The sequence below is a fragment of the Petaurus breviceps genome, unplaced genomic scaffold, assembly GCF_028583685.1.
Source record: "Petaurus breviceps papuanus isolate PSGF00001 unplaced genomic scaffold, PetGlider_PUasm1.0 139, whole genome shotgun sequence".
Lineage (NCBI taxonomy): Eukaryota > Metazoa > Chordata > Mammalia > Diprotodontia > Petauridae > Petaurus > Petaurus breviceps.
The window spans coordinates 16174041-16199050 of NW_027185697.1; the positions used below are offsets into that span (position 1 = coordinate 16174041).

The following is a 25010-nucleotide window of genomic DNA, read 5'->3' on the forward strand; positions in this document are numbered from 1 at the left end:
CTTGTGTGTAATTTTTATGTACTCTTCAAGGAAGAAGGGTAGATTTCTGAACCAGGATCAGAGCGAGAAATTCTCCCTATCTCTCGGTTTCCACCTTAAGGCCCACTGGCTTCTTACAGGAGCTCTGCCAGGGAAGGCTTCCTTGTTTCAAGGCTGTTTGAGGTGACCTTTCCCTCCCACTAAATTACTGTGGGGAAGAGAGATTCACACACTCCCTTTGATAAGCTTCAAAATCTTCTCCTGGGAGAGCTGATCCAGGAAAAATAAACTAACATCCTGCCAATCTCCCTTGACAAGATTTATCTCCTTCTACCTCTTCCTTGAGGGAGTGAGTCCCTTTGAAATCCTTTTAAGCTCCACCGTGACCCATGCACTGACTTCTCGGGTCTTGAGAGCCCATTTGGATGGCCTATTATTTTAATGGGGACTTTGATATCCTTTTAGAAGCAGACCCACTTCATGTAGAGTGGGTGATAAAATGTGGCCGACGTGCCCATTTCAGGAGCAAAGAGTATTTCAGGGCCTCGTTATTGATCTGAGGTTGGATGAGAAGGATGGCTGGCCAATCTCTAGTTTAGTAGTTGATTCAAGTGAATGGGTAGCTTTAGCGGATGGGGACTGAATTGAGGTGAGGTGGGACATAAATCAGAAATATAGCCTGGTTTATTCGGGATTAATGTAGCCCATAATGACATTCTACAGGGCAGGCTTACCAAGGAGCTCTGTAATTGGATGTATAATACAGACAAATTATGTTTCAGTAAGACAATAAAATATTTTGAAAGCTCCTTATGGTTCCCTACCTGGAAGTTTATGGTTTATGGTCGACTTTGTAAATATTAAAATCGTGCTGTTGGTTTTAAATTGCCCCCTCCTCTCCCCTTGGATTTCTTCAAACTAATTTAGGGATCGCAGTCATCAAGTGTAGGATGCTTGGTTGAGTTTAATTGGCCTGATTCCTTCCTGATATTGCATTTCCTTGGATGAGAAAATGGACTTGCACTAAAGATGATTGTGTCTCGTTTAACCCCTCTCACCCCTAAGGGTTCCTCAGAGCATGGGATCATAAGAGTTAGTTATTGTTATTGTTGGCTCATTTGCAATCATGTCTGACTCTTTGTGACACCATTTGGGGTCTTCTTGGCAAAGATACTGGAACTCTTTGTCATTTTCCTTCTCCAGCTCATTCTATGGATGAAGAAACTGAGGTAAACAGGGTTAAGTGACTTGCCCAGGGTCACACAGCTAGTAAGAGTCTAAGACCGGAATTGGACTCAGGAAGATGAGTCTTTCTGACTCCAGGCCTAGCACTCTTTCCTCTTTGCTACCTAGCTACCTCATCAGAGCTAGAAGGGACCTCAAAGGCCCTCTGCAGTCCATTTTACAGATGATGAGAATGATTTGCCCAGGGTTACTCCAATAGGAAGTTTCAGACATATGCATTCGGGTTTTCCCAACTTTGGTGATCTATCCGCAACACCACGTAGTTGTCCAGACCTGTAATAACATGTAAATCTCCATATGTTAGAAATGGGATACATTGCTGTCAGAGCCTATCCTCTCCTGTCTCTTGAGATGCTGTTGTGACCTGGAAAATCCCAGAAGAGGGGGTTGTTAGGGCAAGGCTGTGATACACTTGTACCGTGCAAACTGGGATGTTTTTTCTCTCCAGTTGTGAATAAACTACTTGAATTTTCATAGATCTCAAGAAGGAAGAGACCTCAATCCACTGGGTCCAACTTCCTTACTCTATAGATGATTCAGAAACCAAGCCCAGGAAAATGGTGACTTCAGTCAATCAATAAACAATCTATAAATGTTTATTAAGCATTTACTATGTGCCAGGTACTGGATTAAGCACTGGGGATAAAAAAGGCAAAAGATAGCCCTTACCCTCAAGGAGCTTATGATCTAATGAAAAAAATAGGGTTTGCTTGTGCTACGGTGTTGGAAATGTCCAGCCTTGACAAGTCACTTTTTGGAAATCATCCTGTTTGCTTCTTTGGACCATGATCGAATATCCCAAGAGCCTGGAGGTCTCCCTGCCACAATATAGCAGCACAGCAGAGTTGGAAGGTACATCAGAGGACGTCATGTCAGGGGCGCTGTGTCCTCATCTTTAAAATGAGAGGCTCAGTGTAGCACCTGCCATGGAAAGAGAGCCTGGATCTCCCCCCTTATCTGTACCACATTCTCCCCTCTCCTTTAGAATGTCAGCTCCTTGAGGGCAAGACGTGTTTTAGCTTTCTTTTTACTTCCAGTTCCTGGTGTGTGCCAAGTGACTCATTAACTGAGTGGACTCTGAGAACCCGGGCTCAAATGCTAGCTTTGCCACTGATCTCCATGCCTGGAGGCATCATTTAATCTCGCCTAGGGCCAAGTACCTCATCTGTGTTAGAGCACCAGGCTTGGAGTCAAGAAGACTCATTTTATTGAGGTCAAATCCATCCTCAGACACTTACTAGCTGTGTTGTGACCCTGGGCAAGCCAGTCAGCCCTGTTTGCCTCAATTTCCTCATCTGCAAAATGAGCCGGAGAAGGAAATGGCGAACCATTCCTGTATCTTTGCCAAGAAAACCCCAATGGGGTCATGAAGATTTAGACATTGACTGAACAAGAACAAAAAAGAACACTTACTGAAGGCCAAGTACAAGACTGAAACCACTCAGTGACAACAACTTCACCTGTGAAATCTAGGTATTGGACTCATTGGCCCACAAGGCTCCTTAGAGCACTAAACCCACGAGCCTATGAACATGAGTCGATGTCCTCCATTGCTACCATGAACAGAAGTCTGAGGTGACCAAGAAGCCTCTGTCCCATTCTCATTGGCCTAGGATGGACTCCCAGAATGTGAATCAAAGATGGGGGGGCCTCGAAAGGACCCATCCATAGCCTCTAGCCTTGGCCAAGCCAGTGTAAAAAGACTCCTTCCCTCAGATAGAAGGAAGTGAGGGAAAACCTAGGTCACCACTGCCTCGTGATGAAATTCTACAGAGGGAGTTTGGGGGTGGGGGAGTGAAGGGAGCAAAGAGCTTTCTGGAGGTCACAGGAGACTGTGTGAGGCCCATTGATGTGTTTTCTTACCAAACTGAACCAATGCAGGGTACTGGCAGATTGCCACATTAGCCGTATTTTCTCCTATTCTCCTTGCTGTAGAAATTCTCACTTTCTTCATGTTTTCCTTCTCCCATCTGCACCTTTACACAGGTGCCACCTTGCTTAGAACCCACTCCCTCTTCCCCTCTGCCTCTTGGCATCCCTAGCTCTCTTGAAGGCTTAGCAAAAACACCACTTTCTGTGCCAGACCATTCTTGATCCCCATCTCCCTGTCAACCAACTAGCTGCCCCTCCCCTCTTCCCTCCTCCCAGCCATCTCACATGCACCTATTTGGAGTGTATAAAGGCTGGTCCTTCTATTTCATTGCATAGGGAGCTCCTGTATCAATTCAGTCTAAAAGCCAGGACCTTCTCTGCAATTTTAGAGTCTTATGGCATTGCCCAGAGCCCTGGTAAGTGACTTGTCCAGGATCACACAGCAGTTATGTATCAGAACTTGAACCCAGGCCTTTCTGCTTTCCAGATGGGCTTTGTTTTCACTGAACCATAACTGCCTTCTGGATGTTTTGTTACATTTATCTATTTACATGTTGCCTTACTTGATAGAATATAAGCTTCTTAATTCCAAGAACTGTTTTTATTTTTATGTTTTTTTTTATCACTGTATCCCCAGGGTTTAACACAGTGCCTGGCACGTGGAAGATGTGTAACAGTTGCTTGTTGATTGTGGTTCTGTGTTTCGAGCCTGGGACTTTGCTCCCATTTAACCTGATTTCTTCTCTTTGTAGGGGATTTTCCCTGAAACATACATCCATTTGAAGGAGGCAACCGTAGAGGACCGAGGGTGAGTGCTTGTGATGATGCCTGAGAGGTGGCAGCCGTGGGCATAAAGGCTGGATGACGGGGTGACCTTTGAAAATCTGGGGGTGCCTTCTTCTGGGGTGCTTGTGAGTGTGATGCAAGGAGCCTTGAATGAAAGGTCAGAGGACCAGGGTTCAGTCCTGACTTCTTGCCTGTTCTATGGCCTGGGGGCCCTCAGACAAGTCAGTTATCTTCCTGGGCCACTGTGAAATGTAGACATTGTGAAGGTGACCTTTGAGGTCCCTTTCAGCTTTAAGGTCATTGTTTGTTAAATGAGATAATACATATAAAGAGCTCTGTAAAATTTCAAGCATTGCAGAAATGCCAAATATTGTGAATTTCCCATCCTTTCCACTCCTCTCCCCATCCCCATTTCCCTATCTGAGGAAGGGCAATATATAAATTGGGCAGGTAGGTGGTGCAATGGACAGAGCACTGGCCTTGGAATCAGGAAGACTCATCTTCATGAGTTCAAATCTGGCCTCAAACACTTCCTAACTGTGTGACTCTGGGCAAGTCACTTCACCCCATTTGCCCCAGTTTCCTCATCTATAAAACAGGCTGGGAAAGGAAATGGCAAACCACTCCAGTATCTTTGCCAAGAAAAGCCCAAAAAGGGGTCACCAAGAGTTGAACATGACTGAAGGTGACTCAACAACATTATATAAAGCGTGCTCCCCCCTGTCCCTCTTTCCCCCAATTCTTCCCGATCAGTCTGAAGCTGCCTTCTTTGCACTCTGGAAATATTTGTGTGGGGAGAAGGAATGAGTGAGAAGGTGCAATACCGGCAAAAAGAGATCAATGTCCATAACATTTAGAGCTCCAAGGAGTCTGTCAGATCCCCTACTCCGTTGGTTCTCAGATTTTTTGTTCTATTTTTTTTTCCTTTTTGGAGGGGGAAGGCAAAGCAATTGGGGTTAAGTGACTTGCCCAAGGTCACACAGCTAGTTGAACTTGGATCCTCCTGACTCCAGGGCCTGTGCACTATTCACTGAGCCGCCTAGTTGCCCTTCTCAGACTTTTTTGTTCAATCCCCAGAGAGTCACAATACCTGAATGGATAGAGTTGGAATCTTGTGCATGGGCATTCAATTGCAAGTCCATATTGGAAGCCTACTTATTGATCGTGAGCTCCTTGAGGGCAGGGACTGCTTTTGCCTCTTCCTGTATCCAAGGAGCTCGTTAGCACAGAACATGGCACTGTTACGTCATAAATGTGTATGGAATGACTAAGTTTTGCTTCATTCCAGCCTGGAAACAAGGCCCTTTCCAGCTTCTCTCACCAGGCCTCCATTGATGAACCCTGTAGCTCAGGAAAGGATCTGTTTCTCTCTTCAGGCAACACGAGACCGTGATTCCCAGTGAGGTGCCATTGGTGCAGGAACTCACATCTACCCTTCGAGAATGGGCAGTCATCTGGCACAAGCTCTATGTGGTGAGTCACCTCCATGGCCCAGAGCGACACTGACAGTGTATGTAGCGATAGACCCCCCCACCTCTGCAAAGAAGTTTGGGGAGATGCCGTCCGTCACCAAATGTCTTCTTCCTGACCCTGTGCTTGGCCATTATAACTTCACTACGTTCTGTCTCAGTTGTTTTCCAACTTAGAAAATTGCCTGGGATCCCCCATCTGATGCATACCAGAAATGGGACCAGAACCCCAATGCGGGTGGGAGGAATGCCTTCAAGTTCCAGATGGTCCGATGTGGGCTGTAACAACATTCCGCTCATTAGAGCATAGAATGCCCTAAGACGTTGGGTGCCTTTTTACTTCTACTCATCTTACTTTGCCTTAACGAGACCGTAAGCTCTGGGAGGTCTGGAACCATGTCTTATGCAAACCATGTATTTGATGCAAAATGCAGCAGTGTTCTGCACAAGGTGCTGAGTAATTATTGTTTGCTGTTGTTGTTTATTTGGGTCCACTTCTTCGTGACCCCATCAACCATAGCAAGCCAGACCTTCTGTCCTCCACTGTCTCCCAAAGTCTGTCCAAGCTCATGCTCATTGTTTCCATGACACTCTATCCATCTGTCCTCTGTCATCCCCTTTTCCTTTTGTCTTCAATCTTCCCTGACGTGAGGGTCTTTTCCAGTGAGTCCCATCTTGTTGTATTCAAGCTTCAGTTTCAGCATTTGACCTTCCAGCAAATAGAGTTAATTTCTTTAAGTATTGACTGATTTGGCCTCCTTGCTGTCCAAGGGTCTCTCAAAAGTCTTTTTTTTTTTTAACATATGAATGATAAATGAATTAAAGCTTCACTGTGTCCACTAGATAATCATGCCAGGGCTACTACGGTGTTTCCCCAATAATAAGACACTGTCTTATTAAATTTTTTGGACAGAAAAACACCAGAGGGCTTATTTTCAGGGGAGGGATTATTTTAATGAACATTGACAGCAATTTTAATAAACAGGTAAATGTGAACAAAAAAATGTACCTTTATTCAATAAGCAAATCACTGGGGAATAACAGGATGACGCGCTCACTGCTGCAGCTCGGAGCGCGGCGTGCATTTCACCGGGGGGGGAGGGACGGGACGGTGCATACAGAGGGTACCGTAATGTAGAGTGTAGCGCAGGGGATCACCTTCACTACAATAGCAATCTCAAGAGGGCTTATTTTCGGGGGAGGGCTTATTTTAGAGGAATCTTACACAGTAAGGGGAGGGCTTATTTTTGGGATAGGTCTTATTATCAGGGAAACACGGTAGTTAGAATGGACAACAACACGAGGAAATATGGGTCAAGTTATAGTATTGGGACTTGGAGCTGGAAGGCACTTTATAGATCATCTTGTACAAAGCCATAGAGAGATCATGATTTACCTTTGGTAACACAGCTACCTGGTAAGGATGGTATTTGAATACAAGTCTTCCTCCTTCCCAGCATTCTATCTGCTCTTGGGCTGAGTCCAGAGATCATCCCAGGTGACAGCAAGATGGCAAAAAGGCATAGAATTGTAGTACCAGATGTCCCTACCCATCTAGTCCAACTCCCTCATTCTACCAATGAGAAAACTAAAGTTCCATAGACAATAAGTGGGATTGGAATCCAGGTCCTAGAATCATAAGATCCTAAGTTCTTTGACTCCCAAATGCCTATTCTTTCTTCTACATCACACAGCCTCTCTACCTCCTGAGTTAAGAGTAGATATTAATATTCTAAACTAAAATTGCCCTTGGAGGAGGCCTCCCTTTCCATGAGTAGCATTGTGTTTGGTAGGAAATGAACCCTGGCTCTCTGTGGGGCCTCTTCTTTTTCCTTGAAAGGCACCAAGGTGCTTTATTGCCTGTCAATATTTCAAAGTGTCTCTTGGCTGCTATCGATTGATTCAATTGTGATAGGCCGGGGAAACTCTTTTAAACAATTCCGATGGACCTACAGCCTGCCTCTGCTATTAATATGGCTCATAAATTAAGCAGGAAACCACCAATGAACGGGGCCTTCCATCCTTGCTACCTTGATGGAGGCCAGCCATTTCCTTTTTCAAAGCATCAACTATTATCTCATGGCATTACAGAATCTTAGGGCTAGAAGATTTTTAATCAGTGGCTAGGCCAAAGCACTCATTGGGCAGGTGACCAAAATAATTAGTGAGAGACCTGGACCAGAGCCCAGAGGTTTATATGACCCTGGGCTGCCTCTGTTACTTGATGGTAGGATTCCTTGTCCCTCATGTGGCCTTAGCCTCCTTTGTGGAGGAAGTCTCTTGGGTCCAATAAGAATGCTTTCCGTGCTTTCCTCAGATATACTGCACCCAATTTGTACATCCTGTGTTTTAAACTTCATCTGAAAGTCACACCACTGCATCCCCAGGTTACAGCTGCCCCTGACGGTTCCTCCCTGTGAGACCCTAGGCAAGTCTCTTGACCTCCCGGAGCCTATGTTTCCTCATCTGCCAAATGAAGGGGTCAAAGAGGCAGCACCACAGAGTGTTAAGAGTGCTGGCCATGGAGTTATGGATTCAAATTCTGCCTCTGGGCATTTTCTCTGGCTGTTCCCTATGTCTGGGATGCTCTCTCTACTCACCTCTGCCTTCCTTGTCTCAGCTAAAATCCCTTCTTCCATAGGACTTTTTCCCCTTTCTTCTTAGTTCTAGTGCCTTCCCTGTGTTAATTATTTCCTATTGAGGCTGTATGAACCTTGTTTTTCCATATTTGCTGCTTGTTGTCTGTCTCCCTTTAGTCTGAACTCCTTGAGGGCAGGGATGGGTCTTTTGCCCCTTTCCATATCCCCAACACTTGGCACAGTGACTGAGTGCACATAGTAGGCACTTATTGACTAACTTATTGACTTTCAGTTCTTTAGACTCCAGTTTCTGGTAAGGAAACTGAAGCCCAGTGACTTCATGAAGGTTACAGTGGTGGTCAGTGTCAGAGGCAGGATTTAAGCCCTGTTCCTCTGACTCTAAATCCTGAGCCCTTTCCACTCAGCCTCACTGCTTCAAGTCAGCAATATTAGCCAAAATGGAGGGTCTTGCCACCTAATAGGTGTGTCTTTGTTTCACTGTGACCTGAATCACTCTCAAGAGGGGCCCCAGCATCTCTCCTAAATCATCTTTTTATTCAAGGCTGCGGCCTCTGTCTTTAATAAGCATGAGATTCTCCGTGGCCTTGGATTCCTAGTAGCAAGGCCAAAATTTGTCTGTAGAGATAGCCTCTAGAGGTCATACCCCGGTCCAGAAAACACTGGTCGAGTTCTCTGCAGGAGGCAGGAGAACAAATTCCAGAGTGAAGGGTGTCTTCAAAACTGGAGGGTGTCATGTGTGATCACCCTGGCTGCCCTCCCTTGGTGGCTGCCTCACCATTGCTTGTCAGCATTTTCTGCTTCTAGGGAAGAAACAGGAAATATTTCGAGATAAGTCTGGTGCGTGCCTCCTTTCTTTTGATGGGAAACCTTGATCTTAAGAAATGTTTGTTAAAGGAAAACTAAGAGAGCCCTTTCGAGCAAAGTATGACTTAAGAGCTCTGGGTGTGTCCTCCACTGTCTACCCCAACTCCTCCCTTACATGTTTGCTTTGGAGGAGGAGCTGGTGATAGGAAGGGTGGTTAAGTAATGTCCAAGGATAGGTTGGGAATTTTTTTCTATTGCCCTGGAGATGCTGGAGAGTAAGTTCTACCCTTTCTTCCTTCTGCTTGTGATAGGTTAGCCTCCGTTCTGCCTGATGTCACAGAGCCAGAGCATCTCAGAACTGGAAGGGAGCATATCTAGCCCAATTTGAAAATGAACCTGAATCGCCTCTGTAACATGGTGAAAATAAGTTTCTTACAGGAGATCGAATTGCCAAAATCACCAAATTTCCATTATCAGCAGAATTGTCTGTTAAAATAGGACTAGAAGGGGCAGCCAGGTAGCACAGCAAGTAAGAGCACCGGCTCCAGTGTCGGGATGACCTGGGGATCGAATGCACCACACCCAGAAATAACTGGCTGTGTAACCTTGAGCAAGTTACTTAACCCCAATTGCTTAGGGGCAGCCAGGTGGCTCAGCGAGTAAGAGCACCGGCTCCAGTGTCGGGATGACCTGGATCAAATCCGGGCTCAGACACTCAGCACCACACCCCGAAATAACTGGCCATGTAACCTTGAGCAAGTTACTTAATCCCGATTGCTTTAAAAATAAAAAATAAATAAAATAGGACTATAGCTCCAGAGAAACCCTTGGGCTATGTCTATAGCTCATCTACATAGAGATATAAGTGAAATAAATTTAATATGATGATGTCACTAAGTTGTGGGAGCAAAGAGAAAGAAGGAGCCCAAGAGAAAGCCTTGAGGTTCAGTCCCACTTAGGGTATATGATGCAAATAATGACCTAGAACCAAGGGAGAAAACCATCCTGATATCCCAGAGAAGAGTATCCAGGAGAAAAGGATCAGCAGTGTCAGAGGCTAAAGGGAGGTCAGGAGGGATGTGCATGGAGAAGAGAGGAGTCATTGGGACTTTGGAGAGTGATAACTATGGAGCCAGGTTACAAAAAGGCCTGGAAGAGAGTGGGAGGGAGTGGGGTGCCCTGAGAGTAGATGGCTTTCTGAAGGAGCTCTGGGGAGAAAGGAGGAAGACAATTAGCAGGGAAGGTTGCCTTTGCTGACCTTTTTAAAGGATGGGTCACAGAGGTTTGGAGGTGTTTGTGTTTGAAGGTAGCAGAAAAGAAACCAGAAGATAGGAAGAGATTGAAGAACTGGGGTGGGGCGGGGAGAGGTGACTGTGAAGAGAATCTCCTAGAAATGTCCCCAGACTCCCAATCCAGTCTGCTTTTCACTAAATTTCAAGGTTATTGACAAGCTGGGGTATGGTCAGCCCCAGCAGGAGGGTGACTGGTATAGTGAAGGAACTCAAAGAACATGGTTTTGATGACTGATCAAAGGAACTAAGACGGCTTCCATTGAAGAAGAGGAAATTTAGAGGTCACAAGATCACAGAAATTTATGGATGAGGAAACTGAGGGCCAGGGAGAGAGGAAGTGACTTCACCCACTCTCACACTGATAATAAGTAGCAGAGTCCAGATTCCAACCCAGATTGTCCCAACTCCAGGAAAAGGGAAGTTAGTGAACCAGAGCCCAGGGGTCCCAACTCCTCATTCGGGTGCCCTTACCACTTCAGCACACTAGCTGATGACTCCCCCTCCATCATGAAGATCTAGTAAGTCAACCTTTGGCCTCTGTTTTATTGGCATCCCGATTAGTTTGGATTAATCTCATATGCATACACTAATCTCATAGGATAGCTAGGTGGCACAGTGCATAGAGTACTGGGCCTGGAGTCAAGAAAACTCATCTTCTGGAGTTCAAATCTGGCATCAGACATTTGCTACCTGGGTGACTCTGGGAAAGTCACTCAACCCTGTTTGTCTCAGTTTCCTCATCTGTAAAATGAACTGGAGTAGGAAATAACAAACCACTCCAGTCATGAGGGGTCAGACACAGCTGAAAAACTCCTGAATGCCAACAATCTCATACTCAGGGTAGTTTAAAACTGCTCCTTTCAATAAAGACTCAGTCAGCCTTCTTGGGCAAATAGACCATGCCACAGGACTGGCACCAACGCTCCCACTGGGAGTTGGTGCCAGTTCAGATAATGTTGGGGTGGTGTCTCAGCTGGAGGCCTGTGTTTAGCTCTGTAATATTGCACAGTAGGAGAGTTCTCATCTATGGTGTAGAAGCAGCAGGAAAGAATGATAGATGCAGGCCTATTCGTTGAGTGGGCATTGCCTTTTAAGTGAGTACCTGAAAAGGCCTTAGCCTCTAAGGGCCAGGGTCTCCCATTGCATCCTGGGCCATCTCCAGCCATCCTGAGGAATATCTGGTCACTGGATCTATATGGCTCTGGAGGAGAAGGGGAGGCTGCTGACCTCACACAGCCCTCGCTTGCTCAAATCAAAGTCAACCGCAAGTCATGTCATCATTTCCCTGATGCCATGGTTCTCTTCAAAAACAAAGGACAAACACAGCAATCACACATGGAAATATTTCTTCTACTGCTGGCTGCCATGTCTTCTTAAAGTCTTAATCTCTTCTTCAGGCTAAACAACCCAATGTCCTTCAGCCATTCATTCCTTTTTTGGCCCAAAGTTCAGGCCTTTCACCTTCTCAGCCCCTGTCCTGGACAAGCATCTATTTGCAAATCTCCCTTCTAGAATGAGTCACTCATAACTGAACATGAGACTTGAAAGGAAGTCTCACCATGGGTGGTTGTCACCTTGCAACTTCTGAAGTCTGTTTCCATTTTAAAAGAGGCAGGGACCCTCCTTAGAGAGATTTCAGTAGATAGATGTGGTCCAGAGAACCAGCAAATATAGCTGGGGTTTTAGACCTTTCTTTCTGAAATTTTGTCAAGCAAAAAGATTGAAGATCCACGCAGACCAAGTGTAGAAACATTGGCTGTTGGGTTTGCCCCTAGTAAACACTTAGTAAATTATTTTTCATTCATTCATGTGATAAAGAAGGAGGAGAGGGAGGAGGAGGAGGAGGATGAGGAGGAGAAGAAGAAGAAGAAGAAGAAGAAGAAGAAGAAGAAGAAGAAGAAGAAGAAGAAGAAGATGATGATGATGATGATGATGATGATGAAGATGAAGATAACAGCAGTGGCAAGAATAGTGTGATCCAGGGAAAGGGCACTGGGTCAGGAATCCAAGGACCTGGTTGGAAGCCCAGCTATCTCTGTGACCTCACTCAACCCTATTGGGTCCATCATCAGCCAAGTGATCGCTTTGAACTAGATTGCCTCTAAAGTCCCTTTCTGCTCTGAATCTATGGCCCTGTGAACTTGAAGACCATAATGATTTGTTCTTTCTATGCTGGTCACATTTCCAGTAGGATTCTTTACCCTCAAATTTGATTTTTTTAAATTAATTTGTTTGTTTACTTTTAGTTTACAATATTCAATTCCATAATTCCTTGAGTTTCACATTTTGTCCCCCTCCCTCATCTCCCCCCCATGGCAGTATACAGTCAAGTATAGGATCTGTAAATACTTTCACATTATACATTAGTCAGTTTATAAAGGTGGATTGTATCAGATGGAATGAAAAATGGTAAAGAGGACATAAAACCAAACAAGAGAAGGAAAAAGATCAGGCAGTTTGCTTCCACCTGGATATAAACTCAGTTCTTTCTAGTTCTTTCTCTGGGTGCACACATTTCTCTCCATCATGAGTCTTTTGGGATTGACTTATATCACTGCATTGCTGAGAAGAGTCCAGGCTATCAAAGTTGGTCATCACACATAGGTTGTGTATGTAATTGTGTACAAATTTCTCCTGGTTCTATTCTTCTCGCTCAGCATCAGTTCATATAAGCCTCCCCAGGTAAATATGAAGACTGCCTGCTCCTCATTTCTTATAGCACAATAGTATTCCATAACATGCATATACCACAACTTGTTCAGCCATTCCCCAATTGATGGGCACCCCCTTAATTTCCAATTCTTTGCCACCACAAAAAGAGCTGCTATAAACATTTTTGTGCATATGGGTCTTCCTCCCACTTCTATGATCTCTTTGGGATATAACCCTAGGAGTGGTATTGCTGGGTCAAAGGATATGAAATTATTTATAGCCCTTTGGGCATAATTCCAGATTGCTCTCCAGAAAGGCTGGATCAGTTCACAACTCCACCAGCAATGCATTAGTGTTCCAATTTGCCCACATCCTCTCCAGCATTTGTCATTTTCCTGTTTTGTCATCTTAGCCAATCTGACTGGTGAGATGTGGTACCTCAGAGTTGTTTTGATTTGCATTTCTCTAATCAATAGTGAATTAGAACATTTCTTCATGTGCTTATACATATCTTTAATTTCTTCCTCTGAAAACTGCCTGTTCATGTCCTTTGACCATTTATCAATTGGGGAATGACTTGTATTCTTATAAATTTGACTCAATTCTCTGTATATTTTAGAAAGGAGTCCTTTGTCAGAGACATAGGTTGTAAAGATTCTTTCCCAATTTCCCACCTCCCTCTTAATCTTGGTTACATTGGCTTTGTTTGTACAGAAGCTTTTCAATTTCATGTAGTCAAAATTATCCATTTTACATTTTATAATGTTCTCTAATTCTTGTTTGGTCATAAAGTCTTTCCCTCTCCACAAATCTGACAGGTAAACTATTCCTTGTTTTAGGAGACTGCTTACAGTATCAACCTTTATACCTAGATCATGCACCCATTTAGACTTGATTTTGGTGTATGGTGTTAGATAATGGTCTATGCCCAATTTCTGCCATACTATATTCCAGTTTTCCCAGCAGTTTTTGTCAAATAGTGAGTTCTTATCCCAAAAACTGGGGTCTTGGGTTTACAAATTTGTTTTTTTTTTTTATGCTGATGGTGGATACAGGATCCTTAAGTTTGTGCTCTCGGGAGTAATTTTAGCAGTGAAAAAGCTCCGAATTAGGTCTCTCTGGTTCATTACTAGGAAAAGAACATTCCTATGCAAACCTTCACCCCATTTTTCAAATATTTTATTTGTGATCTGCAGGCCCAGGAGAACCCCATCCCTCTCATTCTCCCTTCCACTTCTGAAGTTAATGAGAGGGGAGATGTGACATGGTAATTACTGTGTAAAGAGAAAAGTGATGGTTGGACTCCCATTCCCTCCCCTTCCATTCTGACTTTGTTTGACAGACTTTTTCATGTGGTAATAGAACAGCCCTGGCTCAGGAGGCAGAAACCCTGGGTTCAAATCCTGCTTTTGATGGTTACCATCTGTGTGACTTGGGACAAATTTTGTAGCCTCCTCGGATCTTCATTTCTTGGTTTGTAAATGAGAAAGAGCAGACTGCAAGGCTTAGAACACACTTCAGGCTCTAGATCTGTGGTCATCTTTCTGGGCCCCAGTCTATTTATTTGTAAAGTGAAGGGGCTAAAAGAGATGGCTTCTGTGGTCCATTCTTGCTTCAGATCTATGAACCAATCAATGATCTTGACTTTGGACAATTGTGGGCCTCAGTTTCCTCACTTGCAAAATGAGGAGGTCAGACTACTGGCCTCTAAGATTCCTTCTCTATGTAGAGCTGCAATCCATTCCAGAAGCTGGGGCGGGGGTCATTCTCAGAAGTACTGCCCTACAGCCTTATCCATGTCTCTGTTTTCATGGGCATCCTCTTCCAACAGCCCCCTCTCCTTGGGACCTCCCTGAAATGCACTCTCTAAATTAATTTCTTTAAAGTAAAAAGGACAATTGAGGCCTTCAGCTCATTTGTTGGGATTTCTGATGACAGGGGGAAATTAAGCAGAGTGGCTGCCCTTACCCTCCTTTTGCTGAGGACTTGGCACACAGGGCTGGCATGCAGAGGTCTTCATTAAAGTGTCTTTGACAGGCTCTAATTTAATTGAAATTAGGGAGGGAGGAACATGGGGCAGAAACAAAGCAGAGATTGCCACATATTGATGGGGTCTCTCGAATCCATGTCAAGTATAATGAAGAGATCATTCAACTAGCTTCTTATCTAATTGCCGTGGAAGAATTGGAGGAGGGGGAATTCGTGTTCTGGCACAGTATGGTTCAGGTGCAATTCATCTTGAAGAATCTGGGATTCTGAATAAAAAAATTGGTTTGTCTTATCAACTAGGAATCTCTGATGCCTTAGTCTCTGATGCAGGCTGGATTTCTCACCCCCTTCTGAGGCTTCCCAGGCCAGTTTCAGCTGGACCTCAGTATTGTCCTGTCTAGTGGAGCTGAAGTCTGGGTGGGCCTCTGCTTATCAGAAGCAAGTTTTAACAATAACAACAAAAGCCAACACCCTCTTTCATACTTTTCTGGAGCCTGGTTGGTTGGCAAAATACAAAGTATAGTTTCTAGGCTTCTCATCATTCTGGTCTCCTGCTTAGAGATCAACTAGGGCCAATCAGTATCCTTCCCCAAATATGGCACCCAGAGCTAAAGAGAATCCACCATTTGTCAGTCAATCAGTCAGTCAGTCAATGAGCACTGACTGTGTTTCAGGTACTGTGCTAAGCCCTAAGCATGAAAACAAGGGCAAAACCTATCTACATAAAAGAGAAAGGAAACAGAAATTCAGGAAATTTCAGTTATACAACTAATGGGTACCAGAAGCAAGATTCAAGGCAGAGGACTGCTGAGTCCAAGTCTAAGGCTCTGGTCACTCCATCACTTTCAACAGAATGAAGGCTCCTTGAGAGCAGAGATTGCTTCATTTGCCTCCCAGGATGTCAAGCACATAGTAGGTGCTTGATAAATAATGAATGAATGAGTGAATAATAAAACTTTTTACAAGCAAAGGATCAAATGGTTGTTACATGTTATGCATCCCAGATACCCAGGAGGACTCTACCCAAGTGGAAAGGGATGATATGACTCTCTTAAGAGCTTAGCACAGTGTAAATGCTATACAAATATTAGCATTAATATTAGGCCCTTTCTTTTGGCCTCCCATATCACACAGCTTGGAGGCCAGTGAAACCTCCAGATCTTTTTTTATTTTTCTGAGAAGCTACTAATTTTACCTTCCTCATCTCTACTTGCGAAGTGTTTTTTTTTTTTTAACAAATGTTGATATAATGACTGAGCTATTGACTTCATTGTGAGAGTAATTAGTTAACAGAGAAACTTTCCAAACTCCTCCTTAGAAGAGGCAGAGTTATAGAAAGAAACCTGGACTTTCCACAAGGCTCTGCCTCATATCCGTGAAGCTAGAGGTGTTTACTTATGGTGCTTTTAACTTGCCCCGTCGTCTACACGTCACTGATTCTAGGCAAGGCTTGACTTAAGACGAGAGAGACGATATGGGGCATAGTTGGGAAAAGTGATGGCTACAGGGCTGACCGTGGACTCAGGAAAATCTGGCCTCAAAACCTGCCTCTGGAACCTGCCGGCTTTGTGACCATGGACAAGTCACACTCCTTTCAATACCCACAACTACTCATTGTCCAGCGAGCATTTGCTGTTTACGGATGTTTGAGGCTCTGGAAATCAGACAGAAGAGAAACGATGCCACTCCAAGATTTAGATTCGGAGCAGGATGGGACCTCAGAGGTCATCTGATCCAACTCCCTTGGCTTACAGACAAGGAAACTGAGGCCCAAGGTGATTCCCTAGAGGTCACGTGGCTTCATCCCCAAAGTCACATGGGTGATGAACACCAGAGGCAAGGCTCACGCTTGCTCATCTTCATTGATAGGAGGAGTTTCCATATTCAGGAATTCCCCATGGAAAAAATCACAGGTCTAGATAAAAAAATACACACTGAAGACTGTGAAGTTCATACTCACTAATCGGGCTTCCGTTCCCCAGAGGAAAGAGGTGGCAGGTGAATAGGAGATGGCTAGGCAGGTAGATAGACAGACAGGTGGGCAGACAGAGAGGTAGATGTGGACAGACAGAAAGAAATGTTAAAGATGATAGATTGGTCAATCAATAGATCTATAGATAGCTGCATAGATATATACATAAGTATATAAAGACAATAGGTAGATAGATACATAGATGAATTGAGAAATAGATAGAATACTTATTAAGCACTTACCAAGCCCTGTGCTAAGTGCTGGGGATGCAAATGAAAGCATATATAAAGCCAGTTCCTGCCCTCCAGGAGCTTCCATTCTAATGGGGTAAGACCATATATTAAAGGTGGTTGAAACGCTAGGGAAGGTGTGAGAGGAGAGTAGGGTGAGATCTAGGTGAAAATCTAGGATCTAGAAAGTCTGGGGACTCCAGGGCTGGGCGGAGTTTCAAGTGTGCTTGTCTGACATAGACATTTCTTCAAGGAGGAAGTCACACAGGTCCGATAGGCCTCTGCAGTGAAAGGCAGAATGGCCAGGGATGGCACTGGGTCAGGAAAACCTGGATTCAAATCTCACTACGTACACTTAGTAACTATGTGACCCTCTACAAGTCATTTAAACCTGCTTCAGTAATGGGGAAATCTGGAAAGCTTGGAATGTTCTGACCTAATCCTCCATCTTCCCAGAATCCTCTGATTAATCGCCATCTGCAAAATATGGGGAATGAACTCTATGTCCAGAGTCCCTTCTAACACTGAACTGCTCACTTGGCTTGCTGACTCCCAAATGCAGACATGTCTCTGGTCCCAAGGAAGACCAGACCAGAATGTGGATGCATCAGCACATACCCAACCCTATCATCAGAGGTGGGGGAGGGATCAGAATTCCTGCCCTGTTCCTTGAAGGAGGGGCTGACCATAAATGCCCAGATGTACTCCAGCCTGGGATTCTTAGAGAGCCTTTTCCTTTCTTCCCCACAGAACAGCAAGGTCACCCTCTTCCGCCAGCTGCAGCAAATGACCTACAGCCTGATAGAGTGGAGGTCTCAGATCCTGTCAGGGACCCTCCCCAAAGATGAGCTGGCTGAGCTTAAGAAGAAGGTCACAGCCAAGATTGATCACGGCAACAGGTAAACTGGGGGCGGGGAACCCTAGCAGGCAGCCACGTTTCTGCCTGGCACTTTTCCCAAAGGGTGGTTGACCTTATTAATGGTGGATAAACAATGCTGACAGCCCCACTTCCTTATAGAGTAACGGAAACCCTACTGCCCTCCCCCTCCCCTTCTGTAAGCCTTAGAGAGTACTTGACTCTCAACCACAGTTTCCTGCTCTGTAAAATGGGGGCAATAACTTCCTCCTTCTTGGAATGTTTGTGAAGAAAGCCTTTGGTGGAGCTTCAGACTGTTCTGAAGACAGTCTTGGTGCCGGGCATCGCTGGACCCTTTGGGCCGGCCATTGTGCTAAGCTCTGAGGCTATAAGGGAAAGCACAGATAGCCCCTAATGGGATGGATGGTAGAGGTCAACTGGCCCACCACTCCTTGGCTTTACAGATGAGAACCCGAGATCTAGAAAGGCTAAGGGACTTCACATATAGCATGGAAGACAAGGTCTGACCCTTGCTCCTCTGATTCTGCATCCTTGGCTCTTTTCATGCTGTCTGCATCATGGGCAACACTCAGTGATAGGATTACTGATCTTTCCCAGTGCTTACTAAGAGCACACAATGTCAAGCACATAGTAGGTGCTTGATAAATAATGAATGAATAGTTCATTAATGAGTTAAATAATGAGTGAATAGTAAAACTTCAAGGCTAAAGAAGCACTTTGTTGTTTTATAAATCATTTGACACATTCACTGGATGTGGGTACAACAGGGATTATTATCCACCACCTGCAGATGGAAACTGAAATATGGGACAAAAAAGGGACTGCTAGTTACCACCAAGCTAGTAGACACCAGACCTTCTGACCTCTCTTAATTTCAGTACTTCACACATATGCACTGAATGGCTTAGTATCCAAACACATAAAGGAAAAAATTAATGAATTACAGGGAGAAATAGATAGCAAAACTTTAATACTGGAAGACCTCGGTGTTCCCTTTCCAAGCTATGAAAACTACTGAAAAATAACAAGAAATTAAGGTCCTTGAAAAAAGATGTTTTCCAATTTTAATTTTTCGCTAATTTTTTTTTTCAATTAACAAGCATCCGTCCTTTCTCCCATGTACCCTCCTTCTTCTGATCCCATACTAGGAAAAAGTAGAAAAATCCCTGCAGGTTGTAAACCTACATCTTTGGCTTTTCAGAATATCTCATTTTTTGTTCTTTGTTCCTTTACAGTGGAAACCATTCAATCTTGTGTGAGCTGGACTGTGGCTCCTTGGTATTTGAATTCTTTCTTTTTGGCTACTCCCAAGTTTTTTTTTCTTTAACCTGGAAACTCTGGATTTTGGCTCCAAAATGGTCTAATGCTTCTGTTTCCAATTTGCTCCCTGGTCCTAGGAGATCTGGGCACTTTTCTTCATGATTTTGTGAAATTGGTATCTAGGCTCTTATTTTTTTGGTTGTGGCTTTCAGGTAGTTCAGTGATTCTTAAATTCTCTCTCTTTGATCTGTTTGACTGCCCAGCTGTTATAATTAATTGCTTTAATTTTTAATTTTGTTTCTTTGCTGTAATATTTTTTTTTATCGTCTCATGGAGTCAAGGATTTTGGTCCATTCTGAATTTCAATAAGTCTGTTACTTGGGCAAGATTTTGTATAGTTTGTGTCCAATTATTAAATGTCTTTCCAGATCTGTTCTCCAAAACTTTCATTTCTTACCCACTTCTTGCTTGTATCACACTCATTTTATTTATTATAAATTTAGTTCATTTTTAACCTCTTGAATAATTTCTTTTTCAAATTTTTCTAAATTTTATAATCAGTTGATTTTCTTTGGGGCTTTCCTGTTAAATGTTTTGTAGTTAGTGCATTGGGCTGCTCTGGACTCATGATTTTCTTTTATTTGTTTTTGTACTAATTTTTCCAGTGATATGCTCTGGGCAGCCCAGCATTGCTAGCCTAACGTGAGCTCTAGGGGCTGGTTCTAAGATCCCTGCCCCACTGGGAGACCCTTTTCTACTGTTGTCCACAGAGTACTGTGTCCTTGTTATGCTTTTTTTTTTTCAGAATTCTTTCTTTTTTTATTGATGTAATCTTTTCTCTATTTTTCCAAATTAATTTATTTGTTTACTTTTAGTTTACAAGATTCAGTTCCACAATCCCTTCAGTTTCAGATTTTCTCCTCCTTCTTCCCTCCGCCCCCCATGCCAGCATGCAGTCAAATATAGGATCTGCAAATACCTTCACATTAAACATTAGTCAGAATGTTTAATTATAACTGATGCAATGAACAATAGAAACAAAACAAAACAAGAAAAAGAAAGACAGCTGGTAGTTTGCTTCAATCTGCATTCAAACTCTGTAGTTCTTTCTCTGGATGTGGACATCTCTTTCCATCATGATAAATGCTGGAGAGGATGTGGAAAAATTGGAACACTAATGCATTGTTGGTGGAGTTGTGAACTGATTCAACCATTCTGGAGAGCAATCTGCAACTATGCCCAAAGGACTATAAATAAGTGCATACCCTGTAACCCAGCAATACCACTTCTAGGGTTGTATCCCAAAGAGATCATAGAAATGGGGGAAAGACCTGTATGTACAAAAATACTTATAGCAGCTTTTTTTGTGGTGGCAAAGAATTGGAAATCAAGGGGATGCCCATCAATTGGGGAATATCTAAACAAGTTGTGGTATATGAATGTAATGGAATACTATGATGCTATAAGACATATGCTATAGATTATAATACTTGCATGTAGATTATAATACTTGTAGACTTGAGAATAGGGATTGTTTCATTCTTTGTTTCTGTGTCCCCAGTACCTAGTACAGAATGGTTATTTAAGAAGTGGTTGTTGCTTGGTTGATCGATATTATCCCCATGTTCCTCACTCTCCTGTCAGTCCATTACCTCAAAGCTAAAGCAATTTTCCTAAAGCATAGGTCTGACTATGCCACTCTGGTACCATCAACAAAGTCCATTACTTCCCTATCATTTCTGAAATAAAATATAAATTCTTTGGGCATCGAACATTCCTCCCAATCTAATCTTTGTCATTTACTCCCCTCCAAAGACTCTGATTCCTCCAGAGTGGCCTCCTTGCACACATGACTCCATTTCCCATCTCCATGCCTTTGGATTGGCCAGCCGCCATGCCTGGAATGTACTTCCTCCTACCCTCTTTCTCTTCAAACCTCAAATCCCCTCTTGCCTTAAAACTTCACCTGAAGTGCCACCTCCCACTGGAGCTTTTCCTGTTCTGCAGAGTTCCTAATGATCTCCCCTTCCCCAATGATCTTATCATTATTTTACTTTTTTTCTTTTTCTTTTTTTTTTGCTTTTTGGAAGGGGAAGGAATGGCAATTGGGGTTGTGACTTGCCCGAGGTCACACGGCTAGTAAGTGTTAAGTGTCTGAGGCTGAATTTGAACTCAGGTCCTCCTAACTCCAGGGCCAGTGCTCTATTCAGTACAACACCTAACCACCCTGATTTTACATATTTTTACACATATAGGTTATATCCCCCATAGAATGTAAGCGTCTTGAGGGCAGAGACTGTTTCATGTTTCATTTTTGTCTTTGTATCTCCAGTACCGACCACAGTGCCTGACAAATAGAAAATACTTAATAAATGCTCTTTTGACTGATTAATTAAATAAATGGGCATCCGTTTGTTTTAAAACCACCATCTGGGTTCTCTCAGATGGTTTTTCATCAATGATCCAGCTCTACCCCTATCGTGGTGATATGGAAAGGGCACTGAATATGGACACAGGAATGACCTGGGTTCAAATCTTGATTCCAGTAATTATCAGCTGGGCCACCTTAGGCAAGTCATTTTACTTCTCTAAGACTCTGTTTCCTTATCTGTAAAAGGGACATAATAATAGAATTATTCCATGGCATTGTGAAAAAGGCCCTGGATTTGGAGTCACAAGACCCAAAAGTTCTCATTTTGCTAACTGGGTGACCAGGAGTGAATTTCTTTACCTCTCTGAGCCTCGGTTTTCCTGTTTGAAAAATGAAGAAGAATATTAATTATAACCCCCTTCATCAGCCTCTTGAAGGTGACTGGAGAGAGTTTTCTGGGTTTAAATCCCATCTCAGACATTTCCTAACTGTTTCACTTAAACTCTCATGGCCTCAGTTTCCCCACATGTAAAATAGATATTTTTGGTTCAGAGTCTTCTAATTCTCCTTCCATCTCTTAATATGTGATGCTGTGATCCTTCCTCACTGTGAGGCCCAAAGGAATTCACTTATGATGAGGGTTTTATAAACAAGAAGGATCCCTGAAAGGATATTTTTTTTACCCCTTATCAAAGACTTTCAAGATGCCCGCAGTATAATTCCAGGAGACTTCTGAGGCTATTCTGGCCCTGCCCATGAGCTAGCCTTGTCTCCTTGGGCTTTGGGCCACAGAAGGCCCGAGAACTTTGGCATCCATCTCTCCTCTTCCCCTAGGGCAGCTTGTGCCTGCCTGCCCCGGCCAGCCCTTGGATGCCAGTCAGGAAATGAAGCTGCCCCACCACAATGCCAGGGATTAGGCTTTCTCTGCAGCCAAGCCCACTTTCATGTGTTTAAGCAGAAATCAGGTGGCCTGTGGGCCTGGCTGACTCAGAGCAAAACCTGCCAAACTTCCTCTAGCTTCAAATAAGTCAGTGAAGATGTTGGAGTTCAGGAGGAGGCAAATGAGAAGAGGGTCTTGCTTTCTAGGTCTCTTGTCCTTGCCCTCTGTTTGCCATCCATGGTTTCCAATAGCTGGGACCGATGTACAGGAAGAGGAGGCTGTATTCTGGGCTCTCCTTTGTCTCCAGGCTGCTGCGTGAAGTGGAACAAAATGATTGTGCTTCCCTATGTCCCTGATTTTGGAGAGGGACAGATATGGCTCCATAGGGTTACAAGCTTCGCCTACAGGCAATGGCCCATGGTTGCTCGGTTTGTGAAGGTGAGTTGATCTGTGTGTGTGCCAGACCTTCAAAAAAAAACCCAGGTCTGCTCATTTACTGATCTTTGGAAATATCCTGAGAAAGGAATCATGTTTTGGAAGGTAATTATTAAGCATTATAGCAGCAATTACATGTTAATCCTTAGAAAGATCTGTAATCGGTACAGTTTCTGCACCAGCATGGATAGCCATGGCCCTGGGCCCTGGTAGGTGGTCTCTTAGCAAACGAGTTGTTTTCTTTTTAATTCATCTCAATAAGGATACCACTTACTGCTAAATGACCAAGGCAGAAACTGAACCTATGTGGTCTCTGTCCACTGTTCCCTTTGAGACTGGGTGAAACAGGTGTTACCTCCATATTTGAACCAGGTCTGTCCAATTTGTGCTCCAGTATTCTAATGTACATTGGTGTTTTGTTGAGTTGTTTCACTTCTGTCCAACTCTTCATGACCCCATCTGGGGTTTTCTTGGTGGAGACTGGAGTGGTTAGGGTTAAAGTAAATGTCAGAGGCCAGATCTGAGCTTACAATGATGAGTTTTCTTGATTCCAAAGCCCAGTGCCCTATCCACCGTGCCCCCTGACTACCCCATGCACCCCTAACCTATATACCACACTGTTTTTCAATGGTCTTAGAAATAACAGTGCTTCCAACGATGGTATTACCTTCATTGAGCATAGAGTCTCTGTGATTTAGTGTAGTCTTCTGTGAGGGCACTCTGGTCCCAAGGGGTCATTGTTTATGTGGGTAGTTCATCCACCCACCTTCCATAATAAGCAAGCATGGGGCCTTTCTCCCACATAAGCAAAGCATCCGTGTAATGAATTACCATGGAAGCCTTCCCCTATTCAGGGGGGATGATTGTGTAATCCTCTGCCTCTTCCCAGATATTGGTGCCATTGTAGTTATAACATAACTGTAACCTAGGGACCCACACTCTCAGATGCATAGGAAAACTGTAGCCTCCCTCAATTCCATGTGCCCCCAGCCAGCCTTCCAGATAACTGAATAACCAATGGACATTTTATTAGTCAGTCAACAGGCATTTAATTAAGTGCTTACTCTGTGTCAGGACCCAGAGTCAGGAAGATCTAAGTTTAAAATTCAGCCTCAGATCACTTAAACCCAGTTTGCCTCCATTCTTCTTCTATAAAATGATGCAAAATGAACTGTAACCCACTGAAGAAGGTAATTAACGGCAAAGCACTCCAGTATCTTTGCCAGAAAACCCCAGCGACAAGTCCAGGGGGTCACGCAGAGTTGGACACGCATGAATAATGGAACAGCAGCCAATGTGGGCCTGCCCCCCCCTCCCCCGCCACCTCCATTCCATTCACCACTAAGGGGTAGAAGGGATCTTCCTCGAGGGCAGATCTGATTGCACCACTCCCTGACTGACTAACTGCCAATGGTTCCCTATGAGCTTCAGGATTAAATATTATTTTTATCTCTCTCTCTCTTCTTTTTTTAATTTGTAGTTTTTGTGTAAGGCATATAGGGCAGAATTTTTCAAAGTACAAACTGAAGCCAGGGAGAAAGCAAAGCCCTTTGCCCAAAGTCAGGCAGCACATGAGTGGAAGGGCAGGGGGCCGATTTCAAGGTGTCCTTCCTGAATCAGGGCTTTGTTCTTTGGGTCTTGCCCCTTCGGGTTGAGTGACTGGCTGTGATGGACACTTCTGAGCTGCTATCCCCTTCTTGGAGGGTCTTTCTCACATGGGAGTATATGACCACACCAACTCTCCCTGCCTCTCTTTCCAGGATGCTGGGACTTGACCTTGTGGTACGAGATGACAACGGAAACATTTTGGATCCCGATGAGACCAGCACGATTGCCCTGTTCAGGGCCCATGAAGTGGCCTCCCAACGGATTGAAGAAAGGATCCAGGAAGAAAAGGTACATGTCCTGAGATAGATAGTGAGGGGCCTTACCCTCCCTCGGGTCCTCCTCTCCATGTTAACTGTTGGAGTCTAAATATGGCCAAGAAAAGCCATGCACAGCATCCACATCTTGAGTGACTCAGCACTGGACAGCTACAGATAATAAAATAATTTGTCCTCTTTTTAATCAGGAAAAGGGGGCAGGGAGAATGATAACAGGCAGCATTTATGCAGCTCTCTAAGGAAAGCCTTTACATGTATTATTTGAGTCTCATAACAATCACATGGAGTAGGTGCCATGATTATCCCTATTTTACAGATGAGGAAACTGAGGCTGACAGAGGTCTGTCCACCATTTGCTAGGAAAGTGGGAGAAAAAGACATTACTATCCCCGTTTTCTAGATGATTTCAGTGAC

The 25010-nt window shown here is 43.9% G+C and overlaps 1 protein-coding gene across 1 annotated transcript in view; it reads left to right on the forward strand.

Annotated features, from left to right (window-relative positions):
• LOC138145837 (dedicator of cytokinesis protein 5-like) overlaps nt 1-24627 on the forward strand; it is a 126208-nt gene extending 101581 nt beyond the window's left edge. The window contains exons 4-7 of the mRNA XM_069067425.1: nt 3849-3904; nt 5259-5355; nt 17641-17789; nt 24474-24627. Of these exons, the coding sequence (XP_068923526.1) occupies nt 3849-3904; nt 5259-5355; nt 17641-17789; nt 24474-24627 (456 nt within the window). The remainder of the gene's footprint in view (nt 1-3848; nt 3905-5258; nt 5356-17640; nt 17790-24473) is intronic.
• Nucleotides 24628-25010: the final 383 nt, after the last annotated feature.